Source organism: Apis cerana, linkage group LG11, assembly GCF_029169275.1.
Source record: "Apis cerana isolate GH-2021 linkage group LG11, AcerK_1.0, whole genome shotgun sequence".
NCBI lineage: Eukaryota > Metazoa > Arthropoda > Insecta > Hymenoptera > Apidae > Apis > Apis cerana.
In genome coordinates, this window is record NC_083862.1 from 2089890 (window position 1) to 2113520 (window position 23631).

General features: G+C 24.3%; 4 protein-coding genes and 3 long non-coding RNA genes across 8 annotated transcripts; 4 read left to right on the top strand and 3 right to left on the bottom strand.

Moving 5' to 3' along the window:
- The first annotated feature begins 111 nt into the window (after positions 1–111).
- Positions 112–4809, top strand: LOC107997171 (major royal jelly protein 3-like). Its single transcript, XM_062081314.1, has 8 exons — positions 112–408; positions 504–827; positions 903–1144; positions 1298–1461; positions 1550–1762; positions 2365–2648; positions 3059–3191; positions 3863–4809. The coding sequence occupies exons 3-8, from the start codon at positions 907–909 to the stop codon at positions 4655–4657; spliced, it is 1827 nt and encodes a 608-aa protein (XP_061937298.1). The 5' UTR covers positions 112–408; positions 504–827; positions 903–906; the 3' UTR covers positions 4658–4809.
- On the bottom strand, positions 1790–3100 carry LOC133666912 (uncharacterized). Its single transcript, XR_009831791.1, has 2 exons — positions 2965–3100; positions 1790–2869 (listed from the first exon to the last, which is right to left on the bottom strand). It is a non-coding gene; the product is annotated as an uncharacterized LOC133666912 (long non-coding RNA).
- Positions 4810–5054: 245 nt separating the features above from the next.
- Positions 5055–7456, bottom strand: LOC114577448 (uncharacterized). Its single transcript, XR_003697557.2, has 2 exons — positions 7204–7456; positions 5055–6799 (listed from the first exon to the last, which is right to left on the bottom strand). It is a non-coding gene; the product is annotated as an uncharacterized LOC114577448 (long non-coding RNA).
- On the top strand, positions 7054–10430 carry LOC133665627 (major royal jelly protein 1). The gene is made up of 7 exons (XM_062081315.1): positions 7054–7292; positions 7374–7600; positions 7711–7874; positions 7959–8180; positions 8757–9040; positions 9364–9496; positions 10065–10430. The coding sequence occupies exons 2-7, from the start codon at positions 7378–7380 to the stop codon at positions 10338–10340; spliced, it is 1302 nt and encodes a 433-aa protein (XP_061937299.1). The 5' UTR covers positions 7054–7292; positions 7374–7377; the 3' UTR covers positions 10341–10430.
- A 2356-nt stretch (positions 10431–12786) lies between these two features.
- LOC107997172 (major royal jelly protein 4-like) lies at positions 12787–17100 on the top strand. 2 transcript variants are annotated; one of them, XM_062081094.1, is made up of 7 exons: positions 12787–13440; positions 13512–13752; positions 13882–14045; positions 14124–14336; positions 15077–15363; positions 15781–15910; positions 16548–17100. In XM_062081094.1, exons 2-7 carry the CDS (start codon positions 13518–13520, stop codon positions 16974–16976), a joined length of 1458 nt encoding a protein of 485 aa, XP_061937078.1. In that variant the 5' UTR covers positions 12787–13440; positions 13512–13517; the 3' UTR covers positions 16977–17100.
- LOC133666913 (uncharacterized) lies at positions 13503–15885 on the bottom strand. Its single transcript, XR_009831792.1, has 2 exons — positions 15745–15885; positions 13503–15393 (listed from the first exon to the last, which is right to left on the bottom strand). It is a non-coding gene; the product is annotated as an uncharacterized LOC133666913 (long non-coding RNA).
- Positions 17101–17119: 19 nt separating the features above from the next.
- On the top strand, positions 17120–23123 carry LOC107997174 (major royal jelly protein 5). The gene is made up of 8 exons (XM_017055606.2): positions 17120–17766; positions 17836–18021; positions 18117–20012; positions 20168–20331; positions 20416–20628; positions 21309–21592; positions 22030–22162; positions 22726–23123. Exons 3-8 carry the CDS (start codon positions 19781–19783, stop codon positions 23005–23007), a joined length of 1308 nt encoding a protein of 435 aa, XP_016911095.1. The 5' UTR covers positions 17120–17766; positions 17836–18021; positions 18117–19780; the 3' UTR covers positions 23008–23123.
- Positions 23124–23631: the final 508 nt, after the last annotated feature.

The window sequence follows — 23631 nt, forward strand, 5'->3', positions numbered from 1 at the left end:
TACATATAATCGTTTCTGTCAAATACAAATAAGTTTTGTGTCAAAATTAACATTATGATTAACAATGACAAACGGTGGCCATACTATTTGTTTCAAATAATCGAATTGTCATATTTTTCTACAAACATAAAAAGACATATTGCGATCATTCTTCATATGAAAATTAAGATATACATATTTGTGTAAGATAATAACAAATATTAAATATTAAATCATAGAATCGATTACAAACAAATGTCTGATGGATATGGGATGTTGGTTTATTTTAACAAATAAGAAAAAGTTTAAAATGACAATTTAGATTTTCATAAGATAAATTTTGAATGCAGATATAGACATAAAATAAAATTTCCATAAGACTAATCTGAAAAGGGAGTCAATAAAATAATTCATATTTCTATATTATTGGTATATATAATCAATTTTTTATCTAAATCCTATTAATTTTTAAATTAATGAAATAAATGATGTTTTCTATAATTATTCTTTATATTTTCTTTTAGATCTAATTATTATCTCAATTAATAATTCTTATAGAATATACATGAAGCAAGACACAAAGAGAAATGATTATGTAATATATCAAATAAACGAAATTTTGTAAAGTTTTTACTATTCATTTAGGGAATATAAATCATAACCTGTCACATTCTTGAAAAATATCTACAATAAGATAAATACAAATTCCAAAAAAAAAAAATTTATTTTATCTCTATGAAATACACGTCATTACAACCTATATATTGACCAACAGTTAGTCAAAATTCTTGCAGTTTGCATATATACTGCATTGTTTCGTCAATCAGAAAATATCTATAATATCCTAGGTAAGTTATTTTATTACTTCACATAATATTTATGCGCAATTTTTCATTTGTCTGACAAAAAGAAATATTTTATAGAAAAATGACAAAGTGGTTGTTGCTGGTGGTGTGTCTTGGTATAGCTTGTCAAGATGTGACAAGCGCAGCTGTGAACCATCAAAGAAAATCTTCAAAAAATTTGGCACATTCGATGAAGGTGATCTACGAATGGAAACATATTGATTATGATTTCGGTAGCGTTGAAAGAAGAGATGCTGCGATTAAATCTGGCGAATTTGATCACACAAAAAATTACCCTTTCGATGTGGATAGATGGCGTGGTAAAATATCCTCTTTTTAAATTAATATTGCTCATCGAAATATTTTAATATTCCGATATTCTTTCTAATATTCAATAATAATTTTCATCATTCGAATTTCACAGTTTTTGCATCATTGTAAAAATATTTCAAGTTTTGCATTTTTTGTTCAAGATAAGACATTTGTCACCGTAGAAAGGTTCGATGGTGTACCTTCTTCTTTGAACGTGGTAACTAATAAAAAAGGCAAAGGTGGTCCTCTTCTACATCCATATCCTGATTGGTCGTGGGCGAACTATAAAGATTGCTCTGGAATTGTGAGCGCTTTCAAAATTGCGGTAATTGAACATTTTTTTCTATGATTATCTTTAGAATTAATTTTTCATTTCAAAGAAAAAGAAGATTCATTTATCTTATGATATTTAGGTCGACAAATTCGACAGATTATGGGTTCTGGACTCAGGTCTTGTCAATAATAATCAACCCATGTGCTCTCCAAAATTGGTAACCTTCGATTTGAATACCTCAAAATTGCTTAAGCAAGTCGAGATACCACATAATATTGCCGTAAATGCCACCACAGGAATGGGAGAATTAGTATCACTAGCTGTTCAAGCTGTAGATCCTACGAATACTATGGTAAGTTAAAATTAAATGAAAGCAATCCTTTCATAGTTCCTTTTCATAGAAATATTTTATTTTACTTTTACGTTTAGTTAATTTCTATAATGGAAATTCTTTATATGGCTTTAATAAAATCCATAATTTTTAAATATTTCATAATATTTTGCCAAATAATTTTAACACAATATTATACACTATTTCATTTTTAAAAAATAAAAGAAAAATTGATTTTGTAACTTTTTTTAATACCTTCATTAATAAAAAGATTTCATAGGATATTAGATTTTCCTCTGAATCACTAATTTTTGAAATATATTTGCAAAAAATATACGTATTTTTCATGTATTTTTCTTTTAATTCGGATCATTGTTTTCATATTTATATATTTAAAAAATAATAATCATTTCGAAAAAAATGATTTTAAAGGAAAAAACACTTTCAAAATAAAAAAGTTAATTTTTTTAAAAAAAACTCATTCACGTGTATTCTGATAGATTCGCCTTCAGTATATTAAAATTTATAAGATAATATAAAAGTTACAAAATCAAGAAAAAAATTGAAATTTATCGAAAAGTATTATTAATAGCAAAATAATCATACTGTGATAATAATGATAGGTGTACATAGCAGACGAAAGAGGTGAAGCTTTAATCATCTATCAAAATTCCGACGATTCCTTCCATCGATTGACTTCCAATACTTTCGATTACGATCCCAGATATACCAAACTGACAGTCGCTGGAGAAAGTTTCACAGTGAAAAATGGAATTTGTGGAATTGCACTTAGTCCCGTGACGAACAATCTTTATTACAGTCCTCTCGCTTCTCACAGTTTGTATTATGTTAACACAGAACAATTCAGGAATCCACAATATGAAGAAAATAACGTCCAATATGAAGGGTAAATATAAAAATAATTTTTAAAATTTTTTAAATTTTATGAAATAGAATAATTTATTATTGAATAATATGTTAATATGTATGTAGAATTTCTTTAGAGAATTGATTCTAGTACAGCGTTTCAACTTACCTATCGTGATTAATATAATTTTAATTATTTTTTAATTTCAACTCCCTTTCCTCAAATTGTTCCTTATGAAATATTCTCAATGTTAAGAGACACTGTTAAAACAGAACGAAAATAGAACTCTGTCACTATCACACTATCACCTCTCTTCAAATTTAAATTCCTTATAATTTAATAAAACGATATTAACATTTGTTATATAATCAATTCCAGAAACTGTTCCAGTTATGTTCCCCAGCATCTTGTACATTGTTGGTTAATTGCACATTCCTTATTAATTTCAGATCCCAAGATATTTTGAACACTCAATCATTCGCTAAAGCAGTATCGAAAAATGGCGTCGTTTTCTTGGGACTCGTGAGTAATTCAGCTGTTGGCTGCGTGAATGAACATCAAGTACTTCAGAAAGAAAATTTTGTTAGTAATTTTTTAATTTTTCTTCTTTTCTTTACACTTTTTTATCATATTTTCTTAATTTCATTATCTATACGTCGTTATATCACTACTACTAAACGTAACTTTCCGCATGAGGACAAAACATCCACTGCTAGATTTGGCAGAAATGCGAGTCACGTGATAAAATGTAACGCTTGTTTTTGGTGGGAGATCACGTGACGTATAATAAAGTAGGGATAATATAATACCATTTATTTTTTTCATGCAGAAATTCGATGTTTAGTAGTGAAGATAACGTAGAAACAAATCTGTTTCTTGATTATGTAAGATATATAAGTATATCTTCTTATAAATTAATAATATTTTTATTCTATTTTATTTCTTTATTTTTTTTAAACAGTCTGTTACTTAATTTTTTCATGAAATTATATTTATATTAATTATTTTTTAATCGGTCAATTGAAATGTATGATTTTGAATTGATTAAAATTGTGCAAACTTTTAGTTAAGTTAAGTTACTTAATACAAATGTAGTTCTTTGTTAACGTATATAAGAAAAATATAATATTGAAATATAATATTTAAAATTAACAACATTTAAATAATAGAATTTATATAATTTAAGTTTTCATAGCAATAAATGTTTCTTAAAAAAAGATATAAATAAAAATGTAACTATTTTGAAATTACAGGATGTTGTCGCTCAGAATGAAGAGACACTTCAAATGATCGTTAGTATGAAAATCATGCAAGATCTTCCACAATCCGGCAGAATTAATGATCCAGGAAATGAATATATGTTGGCTTTAAGTAACAAAATGCAAAAAATAATAAACAATGATTTTAATTTCAACGATGTAAATTTCCGAATTTTGGGTGCGAATGTAAATGATTTAACAAGAAACACTCGTTGCGCAAAATCTAATAATCAGAATGCTAACAATCAGAATGCTAATAATCAAAATGCTAACAATCAGAATGCTAATAATCAAAATGCTAACAATCAGAATGATAACAACCAGAATGATAATGGTAACAACAGGAGAAATGGTAACAACCAAAATGGTAACAGACAAAATGATAATAAACAGAATGATAACAAGCAGAATGCTAACAAGCAGAATGCTAACAAGCAAAATGCTAACAAGCAAAATGATAACAAGCAAAATGATAACAGACAAAATGATAATAGGCAGAATGATAACAAGAAAAATGATAATAGGCAGAATGATAACAAGCAAAATGGTAACAGACAAAATGATAATAGACAGAGTGATAACCAGCGGAATGGTAACAGGCAAAATGATAATAGACAGAATGATAACAAGCGGAATGGTAACAGGCAAAATGATAATAGACAGAATGATAACAAGCGGAATGGTAACAGGCAAAATGATAACAAGCAAAATGATAACAGGCAAAATGATAACAATCAGAATAATAATCAGAATGATAATAATCGAAATAATCAAGCTCATCATTCTTAAAAATCACATTAAATCAATTAATTATCAATTAAAATCAATTAATTAGGATGTAAACCAAATTATTTTTTAAAATATTTTTTCGATGTAAACAAAATTTTTTAAAATCTTTCATTATATTATAAATAAATAAAATAAATATCGTTTTCGCATAATATTTTTCAATTTTATTATCCTACTTTTAAAAATTATAATAATATAGGTTATATTTAATATGAATGAGTGAATGAATGTAATGTGTCCTGAAGTAACAGATGAAATAATAAATGTAAAAGTTAAATAAAATAGTTTGAAGAAAATAATTTGTAATAAGATATAGAACATGGAAAAAATTTTATTATTTAAAGTAAAAAATACTTAATATTTTAAACAACATTATTCGTAATTATTTATATGAAGACACATTTCATTGATTTCACATCTAATCTGAATTTTCTTTGGATTGATTTGCAATTATCCCAATATTGATGTATTTTGATAATTGTTATCCGAATAAAATGAAAAAGAAATATTAAAAAAGAAATATTAGAAAATTTCGAGTTTTCTTTTATATTATGTATTATAACCTCGATTTATTACTACTCGATTGAGATTATTAGTTATTTAGTCATTAATGAGCAGGTGTATTTCTTCTACTATTAAAAGTAGCCAAAGTTAAATATCGTGTCATATAACGTGTCTCTGTTTGTAATATATTAATGAGAGTAATATACTAGTGAGAATACTGTGATATCATATATTCTTCTACTATTTAAATTTATCGCAAAGGAATTGAGCTAATTTAATAGTAGAGAAAATAGGAAAAAATAAGAAATAGAAAATACTGAAAAAAAATAATATTTTCATAATAAACAGTTTTGATTGGATTATTATTTAATTAACATTAAATATTGTATTATAGCTCAGTATCAAAGAGATGCTTTAATAAAAATAAAAAATTACTTATAAATGATTATTTTTTTTAATCCATGATTGTTACTCTTTTTATTTGTTATCGAATATTCTAGATTCGAATAATCTAGATCAAGCATTAATGTAGAATGTGTTAATATATGGAACATTTTTAAAAAATCGATTCTTCAGATTAAAATAAATATAAAAATTAGTTATTTATTAAGTCATAAGGAATTTGAATTTTCATTAAATGAAAAAATATGAGTAAAATGATATCTGTCTTTGTTACATGATCGTTTCACTTTATTTTTGTAATCCAATTAAATTATTCATAATATAATAAATAAGCTTCGATCGATACTTTTATGCATTGCAATTTTTGTTTTTTTTATTTTTAAATTGATTATCCAAAAATATCATTTATATGTTTATATATGCGAAAGATATATACAATACACTTTCTCTTATTTTTATTTTTATTTTTATATTCGTTATTATTAAATTATTGTTCAAATATTTTTTTTTCTTTTTTATTAATCTCTAATTCCTATATATTACGTAAAACCATTTATATTTATAATTTTTTAGATATTTTCTCGTAATAATCGATATTGAATTGATCAAAATCATGAATGAATAATTAAAATTTGTTTTAACATTATTGCTTCGATTATGAAATAAAAAATTCATTTAAATATAAATTTTTCAATTTTAAAAATTTAAACTAAAGGCACGTAAAAAATTTATGCATTGAGATTAAATTAACAAATTTTTATGGCCATTTAAATAAAAATATTTTCGTTATATTAGTTTTACATAATATGATAAAAATATAGAAAAAGATTAGAAGTGTATATTAATCATTTTTCTGAGATAATAAGCTTGAGGTAACAAGCATACTAATATTAAAGTAATCATTAGTAATATAATCATTTATTTATCTATTTTTAAATTTCTTTATTTATTTATTACTTTTTCTTTTTTATTTTTCAATTAAGCGAATTTAATTAAATTTTTTTTCAAACATAAAAAACCATATGATCATTTGATCATTTTTCATGAAAATTAAATACAAGAAAATTAATATTTATATGAGAAATGGTAGCAAATATATTAAATCAATTATATATTAAATAACAAAAAATATCAAATGGCAATTTATTATCTCGATAACTTAAATTTCTGAATTTTAAATAATAGAAATCGGTACATAGAATAAATCAGTACATCAGTATTCTCGTTGCATCAGACCTACAAAAGAAATTGAATTTTTTGGATTTTTGTATCTACATCTTTTTTTTAATTGCAATAATTTCCAAATAAATTAAATAAACATAATATTTTTCAATATAATTATTCTAATTTTTAAAAAATTACACTACATATTTTTTTTTTTGAATTAATCATTATCTCAATTAACATTTCTCCAGAACTATAGATGAAGCGAGACACAAAAAAAAATAGTGTGACATAATAGATAAACAAAATTTTGTAAAATTTCTATTCAAACAATATCTTTTTAGGGAATATAAATTATAACCTGTCACATTCTAATTCTTTACAACATATCTACAAGATAAATAAGATAATTTCAAAAATTTCAAAAAAATTTTAAAATACAATTTACTTTATCTCTATAAAGTATACGTCATTACCGCCTATATATTTGACCGATCGTTGGTGAAAATTCAACAGCTCCTGCAGTTCACGTACAATATCCATTGCTTCGTTACTCGCAGCCTAGGTAAGTGTTTCCAATATCTCAATTGTAATACTTCTATACGAAACATTTTATTATTTTCTGACAAGACGAAATATTTTGTAGAAAAATGACAAGGTGGTTGTTTATGGTGGTATGCCTTGGCATAGTTTGTCAAGGTACGACAAGCAGCATTCTTCGAGGAGAATCTTTAAACAAATCATTAAGCGTCCTTCACGAATGGAAATTCTTTGATTATGATTTCGATAGCGATGAAAGAAGACAAGATGCAATTCTATCTGGCGAATACGACTACAGGAAAAATTATCCATCCGACGTTGATCAATGGCATGGTAAATTAGATCATAAAATATTTTAATATTGCATTTTACTTGTCCAAAATTCTTAATATCCAATGATTACAATTTAAAAAATATTAAACATTTTTCATTTCTTATTCAAGGTAAGATTTTTGTCACCATGCTAAGATACAATGGCGTACCTTCCTCTTTGAACGTGATATCTAAAAAGATCGGTGATGGTGGACCTCTTCTTCAACCTTATCCCGATTGGTCGTTTGCTAAATATGACGATTGCTCTGGAATCGTGAGCGCCACAAAACTTGCGGTAATTGAACATTGTCTTTATGATTATATCTTCACAATTAATTTTCCAAAGAAAAAGAAGATTCATTTGTTATGTGATATTTAGATCGACAAATGCGACAGATTGTGGGTTCTGGACTCAGGTCTTGTCAATAATACTCAACCCATGTGTTCTCCAAAACTGCTCACCTTTGATCTGACTACCTCGCAATTGCTCAAGCAAGTCGAAATACCGCATGATGTTGCCGTAAATGCCACCACAGGAAAGGGAAGACTATCATCTCTAGCTGTTCAACCTTTAGATTGCAATATAAATGGTGATACTATGGTGAGTTTATAAATTATAAAAGTAGGCAACTTACTTTTCTTGGAAATTTTTCATTTCACTTTTGTGTTATTTTCTAAGCGATGAATAATTCATATGGAAATATAATTTTAAATTAGAAAAGTAATATTGCAGAATAATAAAATATTTAAAATAATATTTTTTTAAATAATTCTACCTGAAATTTAAGACAAAGAATTAGAATGTTTCTTACGTATTACTTTGCTTTTATATAAAAAAAAATGATTTTGTAATTTTCTTTGATGTTTTCTTTGGCAAAAAGATATAAAATATAAAGTTCTCTCTTTATATATATATGTGATATTAGATTTTCTCAATAAATCGTTAATTTTTGAAACTAAAATTGAAAAATATTAGCAAAAATGAATGTATTTTCAATATTTTTTTATTTAAATATATTTATAATTATATATTGAGAGAAATAGAATTCTTCTCAACGCATTAGGATTTATAAAAAAAAAACATCTATGAAAGTTACAAAATCAAAAAAAAAAGTTGAAATTTATCAGACAATATTATTAATTACAATATAATCATACCATGATAATGATATAACAGGTATACATAGCAGACGAGAAAGGTGAAGGTTTAATCGTGTATCATGATTCTGATAATTCTTTCCATCGATTGACTTCCAAAACTTTCGATTACGATCCTAAATTTACCAAAATGACGATCAATGGAGAAAGTTTCACAACGCAAAGTGGAATTTCTGGAATGGCTCTTAGTCCCATGACTAACAATCTCTATTACAGTCCTGTAGCTTCTACCAGTTTGTATTATGTTAACACGGAACAATTCAGAACATCCAATTATGAACAAAATGCCGTACATTATGAAGGGTAAATATAAAATTAAATTTACTTTTAAATAATGTTACTATATTCAGTGGAGAATTGATTCTAAAATATAATGTTTTTCAACTTATGTGATTAATATAATTTTAAGTATTTCTAATTAAAAATATTCAAATATTGAAACACTGTTAAATGAAATAAGGCTGAAAATATAGAATTGTATCTCTGCTAACGCAAATTTAAATTACTTACAATTTAATAAATAAAACTTGAAATTATTATGCAACAATATTTCCTATAGTTTTTAGAATCGATATCACAGATTTGTTGCATTTTTTAATTAAATCCACATTTTTTACTGATTCCAGAGTTCAAAATATTTTGGATACCCAATCGTCTGCTAAAGTAGTATCGAAAAGTGGCGTCCTCTTCTTCGGACTGGTGGGCGATTCAGCTCTTGGCTGCTGGAACGAACATCGATCACTTGAAAGACACAATATCGTTAGTAACTGCAAATATTTTTTATTTTTTGTTATATTTTCTTGTCACATTTCTTCCTACCATATGTTATTACTACTAAACATAACTTCTCGCAAGAGAACAAAACATCCACTACTAGATTTGACAGAGAAACAAGTCACGTGATGCAACGCTTGCTTTGGTCATGTGACGTATCTCTGTGTGATGTAGTGGGGATAATGTGATATTATTTTCAGTTCATGCAGGAATTGAATATAATGTTAGTAATAAAGGAAGAAATGTCTCTAGATTTATATTAGTACATCTTTTCTCTATATATATATTAATAATATTTTCGTTTTCATTTTATTTTTTAAAATTATGTTTATATTAATTATCTTTTAATCGTCCAATCGAAATGTTACAATTGCTATCAATTGATTAGAATTTGCACTTTTCGTTAAATTAATAAGAAATATTTCGATTTGATCGAAATTTGATAATCGAGCTAAAAATTATTTAATATGAATGCGGTTTCTGTAAATAAGTTGATAATATATATTTCTTAAAAAAGGATATAAATAAAAAGAAAATTATTTTGAAATTACAGCGTACCGTCGCTCAAAGTGATGAAACACTTCAAATGATCGTTGGCATGAAGATTAAGGAAGCCCTTCCACACGTGCCCATATTCGATAGATATATAAACCGTGAATACATATTGGTTTTAAGTAACAGAATGCAAAAAATGGCGAATAATGACTATAACTTCAACGATGTAAACTTCAGAATTATGGACGCTAATGTAAATGACTTGATATTGAACACTCGTTGCGAAAATCCTAATAATGATAACACACCTTTCAAAATTTCAATACATCTGTAAAATCTGTTTTTTTCGATATATATTAAATATTGTTCGAAATTTCTTATGAATGTATTATGAATGTATAAAATAAATATTGTTTTCGCATAATATTTTTCAATTTTATTACTACCTATTTTTTAAAAATTATAACAATATAAAATTAACACTTGTATTTATATTATATTATATTCGATATGAATAAGCGAATGAATATAATATTGCGAGTTAAATTCAAACAATTTAAAAATATAGTAATAGTGTAATTGATGAGACATTAAATCTGAAAAAAAATTGAATCTCACATTACATTTCTAATAACACTTTTTACAAATTTTGTATATAATTATTTAAAATATTTCATCAATTTTTAAAAAATTGTTTTATCAATATTTCATTCTTGGCTGTTTCTTTCTTTCTCTTCATTTAGTTTACTAGAACGTAACACAAAGAGAAAAAGAAAAAGATTTCTTATGAATAAAAAAAAGAAAAAGAAAAAATTTTTCTTCTATGTTATCTATTTTGATTGACATTTTGTCTATCGCTCATGATTGAGATCATCATTTGTCTATGAACAGGATTGCCAAATATATAAATATCCTATACAAGTATCCCTTCATTATTAAAAATGACGAAATCATATCACGTGATTTGCTTCTATCAATATAAAAGTGGAAATAACGTGATTTTGTGTATTTTTCAAATTTGTTACAGAGGCAAATTAAGCTAATTTCAATGGTAGAACATTTTGAAGTAGAAAAATTAATATTTTCAAAATTATAAGAAATAAAAAACAAATTTTGATAAAAAAAAACAAATTGTTAAAATTTATTTCATATTTCCTTAAATAAAAAACTATTTATAGTTTATTAATGATTATTAATATTCTTTTTATTTATTATTAAATATTATTTAGATAAAGCATGATATAGAATGCTTCGATATATTCATGGAATACTTAAAAATTCAAAAAAAAGTCAATATGATAGTCAATATTCATTTATGAAGTTATAAAGAATTTGAGTTTCCATTAAATAAAAATATACGTATGTATGTTTCACTTTCTTTCCATAATCAAACATTAAATTGTTTATTATTTAATAAATACTTAATAAATATTTTTATAAACATCGACTTTTATTTCTTTTGAAACTCTCTATATGAAATCAACTCTCTATATACTGTTCATATATTGTGCAACAAATATACACAGCAAACAATAATTGATTATTAACAATTCTGAGAATTTCTTCCAATATTTTTAATTATAATTTTAAATATGACATATTTATGGATCATGAAGACAATTTTTCAAAAAAATATGGAACTTTGGATTATATCAAATGGAACTTGCAGAATTACAAGATTAAAAGAACAATTTACAATATCAGTAAATATGATAATAATTTATTCATATATTAAAATAACATAATTATTTTAATTCAAGGACCAGAATATTTTTTAAATTCAAAGAAACGTTTAAAATTCAATTAAAATTTATTTAATTAGTTTAAAATATATTGTTATATATATATTTGTTTTTTAACATATATAAACAATATTTTTTTTATATAACATATAAAAAACATATATAATATTGTTTTTTTTTAGATTTTTTTTTAGATTTATAAATGATATGTTCACTATATAGCTGGAACAAGTATCGATTATTGACAAATATATATTATTAATTAACAAATATTTTCTTTTTTTTTTTAAATAATTCTACAATTTTTATTATACAAAACTATTTATATTAGACATTTTTTCGAAATGATCGATATTAAATTAATGAAAATCATGAATAACAAAAATTCTTCCAATTTCAATAATTCGATTATCAAAAATTAAACTATTTAAAATTTTCAATGTTAAAAATTTAAACTCCTTCTTAATTTAGGCCACATAAAAATTCATCAAATTTTAATTAACATGTTTCTTACATCGCTATTTAAAAAAAATTTTTTTTGATTATATTAATTTTACACATGATAAAAATGTAGAAAAAGATAAAAAATGTTAATCAATTTTGTCAAATACAAATAAGTTTCGTGAAAATTAACGTCGTAATTACAGTTACAAGCGATAGTAGATAACTAGCGTCATGTAATTATTAATTAGTAATATATTTAATCTATATTATATCTAACATAATTATTTATCTATTTTTGAATTTCTTTAATTATTTTTTCTTTACTTTACAAATAATCTAAAAATATTATATTTTTATATAAATATAAGAAAACATAGTATTTTGATCGTCGCATAAAAGTTAAATACGCGCATTTATATCACGTGTAATAGCAAACATGTTAAGTGGACCATCAACGTTTGATGGGAACAATATTTGATGGGAAGAAAGATAAATAAAATTAAAATACTTGTGAAATTACAAAATATGATTAGATTCTTCAAGGTATTAATGGTTTAAATGTCAAGGAGATTTTTTTCTTTACCAATTTTTTATATTTGCTCATTACATATAAATATGTGCTGATCATAAGTGAAAAATATGAAAAAGTATCAAATGCCAATTTAAGTTCTGATTGAACTTTCTAATTTTGAATGTATATATAAAATACATCACTATATAAGACCAATTTACACACCAAATCATCAAATTCTTTATAATATTCTTTTGCATGGGTCATATCTATATCAATCTTGTCTGGATTGTTAATTTTTAAATGAATTAAATAAGCTTCATTTTACATTCTTCTTTAATTAGACAATTTTTAAACAATTATTTTTCACATTTTCTCTTAGAACCAATTAATATTTTCATTAATAATTCCTTCGAATTATACATAAAGACACAAAGATAAATATCTGGTTGACAGAACGGACAAAAGAAAATTTTGTAAATTTTTGTAAACTATTTTTCTAAAGAATATATAAATTATATCACCTGTCACATTGTAATCCTTTAAAAAATATATATATATATATCTACAAGGAGATAATGGGAACATCGAAAATTCAAAAAAAAAAAAAAATTTCTTTTCTTTATCTTCATGAAACACGCATCATTATCGTATATATATATTGACCGAGCGTTACTCAAAATTCCTGCAGTTTGCGTACATACTTTGTCACTTGTAAAATATTTTTAATATCCTAGGTAAGTGTTGCCTCATTGTAATATTTCTTTGCAATTTTTCATTTCATCTGACAAGACGAAATATTTTCTAGGGAAAAATGACAAAGTGGTTGTTGTTGATGGCATGCCTTGGCATAGCTTGTCAAAATATTAAAGGTGCCGTTGTTCGAGAAAATTCCTCAAGAAAAAAATTAACAAATACGTTGAACGTGATTCACGAATGGAAGTATGTCGATTATGATTTCGGTAGCGACGAAAAAAGGCAAGCTGCGATTCAATCTGGCGAATATGATCGTACGAAAAATTATCCTCTTGACGTCGATCAATGGCATGGTAAAATATTTTAAATTAATACTGCTATATCAAACAATTTAATAAATTAATTTCCAATTTTATAATATTTTTAATAAAGTTATAAATTTTATATTAAGAGTATTTTATGTTTTGCATTTTTCGTTCAAGATAAGACTTTTGTCACTATGTTAAGATACGATGGTGTGCCTTCCTCTTTGAACGTGGTATCTGACAAAACTGGCAACGGTGGACCGCTTCTACAACCTTATCCCGATTGGTCATTTGCTAAGTATGAAGATTGCTCTGGAATCGTGAGCGCCAACAAAATTGCTGTATGATTATTTTTTTAGAATTAATTTTTCTTTCGAGAGGAAAGAAACCCGTATTGTATTGTATTATATAATATTTAGATCGACGAATATGAGAGATTGTGGGTTCTGGACTCGGGTCTTGTCAATAATATTCAACCTATGTGTTCTCCAAAATTGCTTGCCTTTGATTTGACTACTTCGAAATTGCTCAAGCAAGTCGAGATACCGCACGATGTTGCCGTAAATGCCACCACAGGAAAGGGCGGATTAGCATCTTTAGCTGTTCAAGCTATGGATTCTGTAAATACTATGGTGAGTTTAAATTATAAAAGTAATTAAAAGTTTTCATTTTCTTGGAAATATTTTAAATTATTTTTCCTTTGTATTTCGTATTATTTCTTATATAATAAGAATTCTTTATATGGTTTTAAATTTGAGATAATAATGTTGCAGTATGGTATATATATGCAAATAAAACTGTAAATAAAATTTATAATTTTAAAAATAGCAAGATAATTCTTGAACTTAGATCAAAGAATTGAAATTTATAATATTATATATTATTTGTAAAAAAAAAGAATAATTTTGTAGCTTTCTTTGATGTTTTTCATTAACAGAAAAATCTATCACGTTATTATTATTAGATTTTCTCGTAAATCATTAATTTTTGAAATAAATTGGAAAATATTAACAAAAATGAATATATTTTCGATGTTTTTTTAATTTGCATCATTAACGTTTTAAATATTTATAATTATAATTTATATTTATAAATACTTATATCATTTTATTCGAGAGAATTATCGTTTTCTATCAAGAACAATTGAATAACTATTATTCTACTAAGTATAAAATATTTCTAGAATTAAAAAATTCCAATTTTTCTTTAGAAACTGTATTCGGAGAAAATAGTTTACAGATTCGCATTTAGCACATTAAGATTTATAAGAAACACTTACTGAAAATTACAAAATTAAAAAAAAGTTAAAATCATTAATACATTATTATAATTCATTATAATAAATTATTATAATATAATAATGATATAATAGGTGTACATGGCAGATAACAAAGATGATGCTTTAATTGTCTACCAAAATGCCGATGATTCTTTCCATCGATTGTCTTCCCACATTTCCAATCACAACTTTAGATCTGACAAAATGTCGCAAGAAAATCTCACCTTGAAAGAAGTAGACAACAGAGTTTTTGGAATGGCACTTAGTTCCGTGACGCATAATCTTTATTATAGTCCTCTCTCTTCTCAGAATTTATATTACGTTAACACAACATCGTTAATGAACTCGCAAAATCAAGGAAATGACGTACAGTATGAAAGGTAAATATAAAAATAAATTTTGTAAATGTTCTGAAATAGAATAATTCGTTATTATACAGTGTATTTATATGGAAATTTGTTTGGAGAATTGATTTTAAAATAATATTTCTTGATTTATGAAATCGTGATATATAATCTTAAACATTTTTTAAATAGCATCTCTTCCTCAAAATATTCATTTTTTTTTTTTTTTTTATAAAATATTTCCAATAATAGGAATACTTTTAGATGAGATAGAAATAATCTCTATCTCTGTCACAATGCTATTCATCTCTCTATTCAATGCAAATTTAAATTGCTCATTATTAACAAAAAATAAATCTAAGCATTGAAATAAATCTAAAAATCAATTCTTCAGATGAGTTCCAAAATATCTTGTACATTTTTATTTAATTTCACATTTTTTACCAATTTCAGTGTCCAAGACGTTTTCAGCAGTCAATTATCCGCTAAAGCAGTATCGAAAAATGGCGTACTCTTTTTCGGATTCACGAATAATACTCTTGGTTGCTGGAATGAGCATCAGTCACTTGACAGACAAAATATCGTTAGTAATTGCGAATATTTTTCAATCTTCTTTTTTTTCTTTTTTTTTCCTATATTTTCTTGATACATTTCTTTTTATCAGATACTACTGCCACATTAATAAACATGAATTTCGACATGAAAAATATATATAACGTCATATTATCCCTACTGTTTACATTTAGCAGACACGAGTCATGTGACTCGAGTCACGTGATGTATTCCTATACAACAGTGCTAGTGGGGATAATAAGACTTCATTTATTCTTTTCACATAAAAATCTCAAATACGATGTTTAGTAATGTACAAATAAATTTCTCTCTAGATTCATACAAAAACGAATCTTTTTCTTTGTATAAATTAATAATGTTTTCGTTTTTCATTTAATTTTCTTTTAATTGATTAATCGAAATGTATAACTTTTCATTTATTAGAATTGTGCAATTTAAAATTAAATTAATAAAAGATGTTTTGATTTGATCGATGGTCAGTCAAATCAAATCGCTCAATACGCGGTTTTAAAATTTTCGTGAAAAATTTATAGATACGTTATTAAATAATCGAATTTATTTAGTCATTTATGTTTTTATATGGGAACAAATGTTTCTTAGAAAGAGATTTTATTTTAGATAAAAATGAAAGCATTTTGAAATTACAGGATATTGTAGCTCGAAATGAGACGCTTCAAATGGTCGTTGGTATGAAGATTAAGCAAAACCTTCCACAATCTGGCAAAGTTAATAATACACAAAGAAATGAACATTTGTTGGCTTTAACCAACAAAAAGCAGGACGTGCTAAACAACGATCTTAATCTCGAACATGTGAACTTCCAAATTTTGGATGCTAATGTAAACGACTTGATACGGAATAGTCGTTGCGCAAATTCTGACAATCAGGATAATAATCAACATAATTATAATCATAATCAAGTTCGTCATTCTTCAAAATCTGACAATCAGAATAACAATCAACATAACAATCAAGCTTATCATTCTTCAAAGTCTGACAATTGGGATAACAATAACAATCAAGCTCATCATTCCTCAAAATTTAATAATCAGAATAACAATCAATATAACAATTAGGTTCATCATTCTTCATCAAATCATGTTAAATCTGATAATTAATCTTTTCTCGATGTAAGTCAAATATTTTAAAAAATTTCATTACATTATAAAACGAATAAAATAAATATCGTTTTTCGCATAATAACTTTCACTTTTATTGCCCTAATTTTATAAAAATTACAATAATATAAAAATTAGTAATTTGATATCAGTTGATATTTAATATCATTGAACGAGTGAATGTTAGTAATAAAAATAACAATAGTTTAAAGAATTAAACAGTTTGAAATAGTTGAATAATAGGACATCAAACGTGAAAGAATTATTTAAAATAAAAGTTATTTTTATTGATTTCAACACTTTTGCAAAATGTTAAGATCATCGATTTCATATTTAATATAAATTTGACTCTTACAGTTATTTCAGCATTAATGTATTCTGATTATTAACTGACTATAATGGAACAAATTCTAATTTTCTTTTATGCAGATGTTTCTTGTATTGCTAAAAGCGGCCAAGGTCAAATATCTTGTCACGTGACGTGCTTTTGTAACATAATAGTGGCAGAGTGGATAATATAACATCATTCTATATTAAGTTTTTTTTATACTAGGAAATTTTTTGCAGAAGAAAATAAGCCAGTTTTAATGATAGAAACACATTGAATATGGATTGGAAAATTAATATTTTACAAATTATAAGCAATTTTTGTTTGGATTAAATACATTAAACAAATTTTGCACAATTTTTTCTAAATATTTTAGAAACTCCACTCCATTTCAAAGAAATGTTTTAATAAAAATAAAATGTATATGATTAATTTTTAATCCACTCTTTTACTTGATAAATCTGAACAAAGATAAAATATTAATTACAGGCAGAATCAATATTTTCATGGAACCCAAAACAAGTGCGAAAATTAACATGATGATCAAGATTTATTTATTAAATTATAAAGAATTTGAATTTATATTAAATAAAAAAGACTGAGATAGGTTTTGTCTCTATCACATCTTATCATTTTCTCTTCATTATAATCCAATATTAAATTGTTTGTATTTTGGTAAGTAAACTTCAATCGATCAACTTTTATATAATTCTTTTAGTTCGAAAATATTTTAAAAATATATTAACTTTTTTTATATTTTTGTGTAACAGGTGTTTGCTGACAACATAGATTACGCATTAATCATTTATAATAATTTTAATTTGGAATATGTTCGATTATAATCTGGAACATGATATATTCACAATTGACGAAAGCAATTTTTCAAAAAAATATGAAATTTGGAATTATTTAAAAATAGTGGAGCTTACAGAATTATAAGATCAAATCAACAATCTACAATATCAGTAAATATGATGATAATTTAATTTATAATATAATATAATAAAATATTTAATTCAAAAGCCAAAATATTTTGACTCAAATAGAGAAGTGTCTTGAATTATCATTGTTTTTTTCGAATTTATAAATGATTGTTGGAACGAGAATTGACTATAGGAGAAGATATTGTTATTAACTAAAAATATTTTTTCAGATTTCTTTTTTTTTTGTTAACAATTCGATCATTAAAAATTAAATTATATTAAAATTTTTTATTTTAAAAAATTTAAATTTTTCTAAAGATACGCATAAAAATTTAATTAACATGTTTCTATCCCTATTTATAAAAAAATATTTTACTTTATTATTAAATTTATGCAATGAGATAAAAATATAGAAAAAGATTAGAAGTGTTAATTAATTTTGAGAAATATAAGCTTTGTGAAAATTAATGTCATAAATATACAAGTGATAGTGATACTATTAACTAGTAATATATATCCAATATAATCATTTATTTATTCACTTTTTAGTTTCATAAATTATTTTTTACTTTTTTTTATTTGTTTCAAATAATAGAATTGTTATATTTTTCTAAACAAAAAAAAAATAAACAACAAAAACATTTTTGATCTTCATATGAAAATTAAATAAACATGCTTGTGTTACGTATAGTAACAAATATTTTAAATTATCGAATCGATTATAACAACAAATATTTGAAGAAAGATGAAAATGAAGAAAAAAGATAAATAAAATTATAATAAATTAAAAAATTGCAGAATCACCAATAAAAAGACATTATAAATTATTAACAATTTAAAAGTCAAAATTTTATTAATTTTCATATTTGTTTAAGTATGAAAATGTGTTCTTTCAAATTTTGAATTCGAATATGAACACACATTGATACACTGGTTACATCCAAATTAATATGCAAAGATAACCAACAAATTTATTTTATCTCTATTTCATTTCTTGTGATCTATATATACATATTAACTGTATGTCTAGATTGCATTAATTTCTAAATAAATTAAATAAATACTACGATACATAAAATTTTTGAAGTAATGAAAAATTATTTTTCATAAATTTGTCTTATAAACAATTATTATCTTGATTAATAGTTTTTTAGAACTATGCAAAAACAAAAAATAACATATTGTGTGACTCAATAGATAAACAAAATTCTATAAAGTTCCTACTTAAATTATTCCTTAAGGGATTATAAATTATAACCTGTCGCATTCTAATTTTTTAAAAATAAATAAAAAATATTTACAACAAAATAAACAAAAAATTTAAAAATATAATTTATTTTATCTCTGTGAAGTACACGTCAATACCTATATATTGACCGACTGTTAATCAAAATTCAACAGTTATATTCTGCCTTTTCTTAAAATTATTACTCGTAAAATATTGGCAGCATCCTCTATAAGTATTTTCATATATTTTACTTGCATTTATTTGCGAAATATTTTGTAGAAAAATGACAAACTGGTTACTGCTGATAGTGTGTCTTAGCATAGCTTGTCAAGATGTCACAAGCGCGATTCATCGAAGAAAATCTTCAAAAAATTTGGAACATTCGATGAACGTGATTCACGAATGGAAATATCTTGATTATGATTTCGATAGCAATGAAAAAAAACAAGCTGCGATTCAATTTGGTGAATACGACTATACGAAAAATTATCCCTTTGACGTCGATCAATGGCATGGTAAAATATTCGTATTTTATTTAACATTATATTTTGCTTATCAAATCAATTTAATATTCAATTTAATATTTATATTTGTCATTCAAATTTTTTGATTTTTATATCTTGTATTATTGTATTATTAAAAAATATCAAACGTTTTGCATTTCTTCTAGATAAGACTTTTGTCGCTGTAATAAGATACGATGGTGTACCTTCCTCTTTGAACGTGATATCTGACAAAACTGGCAACGGTGGACGCCTTCTCCAACCGTATCCTGATTGGTCGTGGGCGAACTATAAAGATTGTTCTGGAATCGTGAGCGTTTACAAAATTGCGGTAATTGAAACTTTTTCTATGGATATCTTCAGAATTAAATTTTCTTTTGAAAGAAAAAAAATTTATTTATTCGATGATGTTTAGATTGACAAATTCGACAGATTGTGGGTTCTGGACTCAGGTCTTATTAATAATATTCAACTTATGTGTTCTCCAAAATTGCTTGCCTTTGATCTGACAACTTCGAAATTGCTCAAGCAAGTCGAGATACCGTACGATATTGCTGTAAATGCCAGCACAAGAATGGGAGGACTCGTCTCATTAGTTGTTCAAGCTATGGATCCTATGAATACTATGGTGAGTTTAAACTATAAAAATAATTATCTTCATTTTTTTGGAAATTTTTTATTTTTCCTTTATGTTTAATTATTAATATATAATAGAAAATCTTATATAATAGAAAATATCTATGTAGCTTTAAATAAAAAAATAATAATATTGTAGTATGATAAAAATAAAATTCATAATTTTTGAAATGGTGAAATAATTTTTGAATTTAAATTAAAAACTTAAAATTTATATTATTTCGCTTATATATATAATATATATAAATGATTTCATAGATTTTTTTGATGTTTTCCCAGCAGAAAAATCTATCATATTCTTGTAAATCACTAATTTTTAAAAAATTTTACTAAAAATGTATGTATTTTCAATGTTTTTTTAACCTGGATCATTATTTAAATATATTTAGATATTTATAATTTAATAACAATTTTGTTTGTAGCATTTTGAAAGAAATCATTTCCAATCGTTAACAATTGAATAACTATGTAGTTCTAAAAGTATAAAATATTTCTCAAATTGAAAAATTACAATTTTTCTTAAAAAACAATATTTTGAAGAATATGATCTGCAGATTCGCATTCAGCACATTAGTATTAATAAGAAGGATCTATTGAAAGTTACAAAATAAAAAAAAAAAAAAGTCAAAATATATCAAAGAATATTATTACTTATAATACATAATGATACAGGTATATATAGCAGATGACAGAGGTGATGCTTTAATCGTCTATCAAAATTCCGATGATTCTTTCCATCGATTGAATTCCAATACTTTTGATAACGATCCCAGATATTCTGAATTGACGGTCGCGGGAGAAAGTTTCACAGTGCATGATGGAATTTTTGGAATGGCACTTAGTCCTGTGACGAACAATCTTTATTACAGCCCTCTCACTTCTCACAGTTTGTATTACGTTAACACGGAACCATTCATGAAATCACAATATGGAGAAAATAATATACAATATGAAGGGTAAATATAAAAATAATTTTTAAAGTATTTCCTGAAATAGAAATAATTCACATTGTTAAATAGTATATTAATATATTCGTGAAATTTCTATAGAAGATTGATTATAAAAAAGAACATTTGTCAACTTATGAATCATGATTAATCATGATTTCAAGTATTTCTAATTAAAAATTTTCAAATTGTTTCTTATATATACAGCCTTACATTGAAAAACATTATTAAATGAAACAAAAGAATATAGAAGAATATAAAAAATTCCCTCTTTGTCATATAATGTAAATTTAAATTGCTAATAACTTAATAAATTTAATAAGTTTCAGCCAATATTTTTATACATCAAAATTAATATGATAATGATAAAATTTTTTATCAATGCTTTACATATGTTCCACATCTTGTACATTTTTAATTAATTCTACATTTTTTATTAATTCCAGAATTCAAGATATTTTCAACACTCAATCATCCGCTAAAGTAATGTCGAAAAATGGCGTCCTTTTCTTCGGACTTGTGAATAATTCAGCTATTGGTTGTTGGAACGAGCATCAACCACTTCAGAAACAAAATATGGTTAGTAATTTTTTAATCTTTCTCCTTTTCTTGGCATATTTCTTCCAACTGCTATTATTTATTATTTTTTCATATAGGAAGAATACATAATGTTACAATTATAATTTGACAAAGACATAATATAATCACGTGATTCAATGCAACATTTACGTTTGATCAAGCATAGTGTAAATAATGTAACATCATATATTTTTTTTCAATGAAATACTTGTTTCTTTTTGTAAAATTATATTTATATTAACTATTTCTTAATCAGATTATCGAGACGTAATTTTTATTGCGCAAATTTTTAATTAAATTTATAAAAATGATTGAATTTGATCGATACGATAGTCACATCAAAAAATTAATCAATATAAACGTCGTTTTAAAATTTTTATAAACATACGCGAAGAGAGATATATTGACAACATTCAATCAAATAATCGAATTTATATCATTTACGTTTTCATAATAACAAATATTTTCTAGAAAAAATTAAAAATAAAAATGAAATTATATTTAAATATTTAAATTTTCTAGGAAAAATTACAAATAAAAATGAAATTATTTTAAAATTACAGGATATGGTCGCTCAGAATGAAGAGACACTTCAAACAATCACTAGTGTGAAAATTATACAAAATCTTCCATATTCCGGAAGGATGAATAGAATTCACAAGAATGAATATATGTTGGCTTTAAGTAACAGAATGCAGAAAATAGTAAACAATGATTTTAATTTCAACGACATAAATTTCCGAATATTGGGTGCGAATGTAAAGAACTTAATAAAAAACACTCGTTGTGCAAATTCTAAAAATCAGAATAACAATCAAAATAAACATAAGAATCAAGCTCATTAGATCTTTTCCAAGATCATATTAAATTCTATAGATTAATTTTTTCTCGTGGTAAATCAAATATTTTTAAAAATTTATTTGCATTATAAATTAATAAAATAAATATCATTTTCGCATGATATCTTTCATTTTTATTGCCCTACCTTTAAAAATTATAATAATATAGAAATTAATGAGTACTTGTGTTTATAATAGTTCCAATATTTCTTATATTATATTTAATATAATTAAATAAAAGTAGAAATAAAATAACAGATTAAAGAATTAAACAAAACAGTTTGAAAACAGTAATTGATAAAAGGATATAAAGCGTGAAAGAAAAATAAATTTTTATTATGTTTGTATAACATTTTTTCCATAACAAATATTTTGCATAACAATTATTTAATTAATTATTTCATTGGTTTCAATGTTTTTTATAATACTTGTTTGTGAAAATTATCACTTTGAATAAGTATAATATTAATGATTATACGAAGATAGATTTCATTAATTTCACATCTAAATCTGATTCTTTGATTATTGATTATTTCTTCCTCGATTTCGCTTTATTGAAACAGAATAACATTTCTTATGAGTAACATAGAAATAAATTTTTATTCAAATTTTCTTTTATGTGATGTAATA

Bases quoted from the DNA above. Each gene is read 5' to 3' on its own strand.
- LOC107997171 (XM_062081314.1), top strand. From the start codon at position 907: ATGACAAAGTGGTTGTTGCTGGTGGTGTGTCTTGGTATAGCTTGTCAA. The intron at 1,145-1,297 runs GTAAAATATCCT...TTTTTGTTCAAG, and splicing joins CGATGTGGATAGATGGCGTG to ATAAGACATTTGTCACCGTA. The intron at 2,649-3,058 runs GTAAATATAAAA...TATTAATTTCAG, and splicing joins AATAACGTCCAATATGAAGG to ATCCCAAGATATTTTGAACA.
- LOC133665627 (XM_062081315.1), top strand. From the start codon at position 7,378: ATGACAAGGTGGTTGTTTATGGTGGTATGCCTTGGCATAGTTTGTCAA. The intron at 7,601-7,710 runs GTAAATTAGATC...TTCTTATTCAAG, and splicing joins CGACGTTGATCAATGGCATG to GTAAGATTTTTGTCACCATG. The intron at 9,041-9,363 runs GTAAATATAAAA...TACTGATTCCAG, and splicing joins AATGCCGTACATTATGAAGG to AGTTCAAAATATTTTGGATA.
- LOC107997172 (XM_062081094.1), top strand. From the start codon at position 13,518: ATGACAAAGTGGTTGTTGTTGATGGCATGCCTTGGCATAGCTTGTCAA. The intron at 14,046-14,123 runs GTATGATTATTT...TATAATATTTAG, and splicing joins TGAGCGCCAACAAAATTGCT to ATCGACGAATATGAGAGATT. The intron at 15,364-15,780 runs GTAAATATAAAA...TACCAATTTCAG, and splicing joins AATGACGTACAGTATGAAAG to TGTCCAAGACGTTTTCAGCA.
- LOC107997174 (XM_017055606.2), top strand. From the start codon at position 19,781: ATGACAAACTGGTTACTGCTGATAGTGTGTCTTAGCATAGCTTGTCAA. The intron at 20,332-20,415 runs GTAATTGAAACT...GATGATGTTTAG, and splicing joins TGAGCGTTTACAAAATTGCG to ATTGACAAATTCGACAGATT. The intron at 21,593-22,029 runs GTAAATATAAAA...TATTAATTCCAG, and splicing joins AATAATATACAATATGAAGG to AATTCAAGATATTTTCAACA.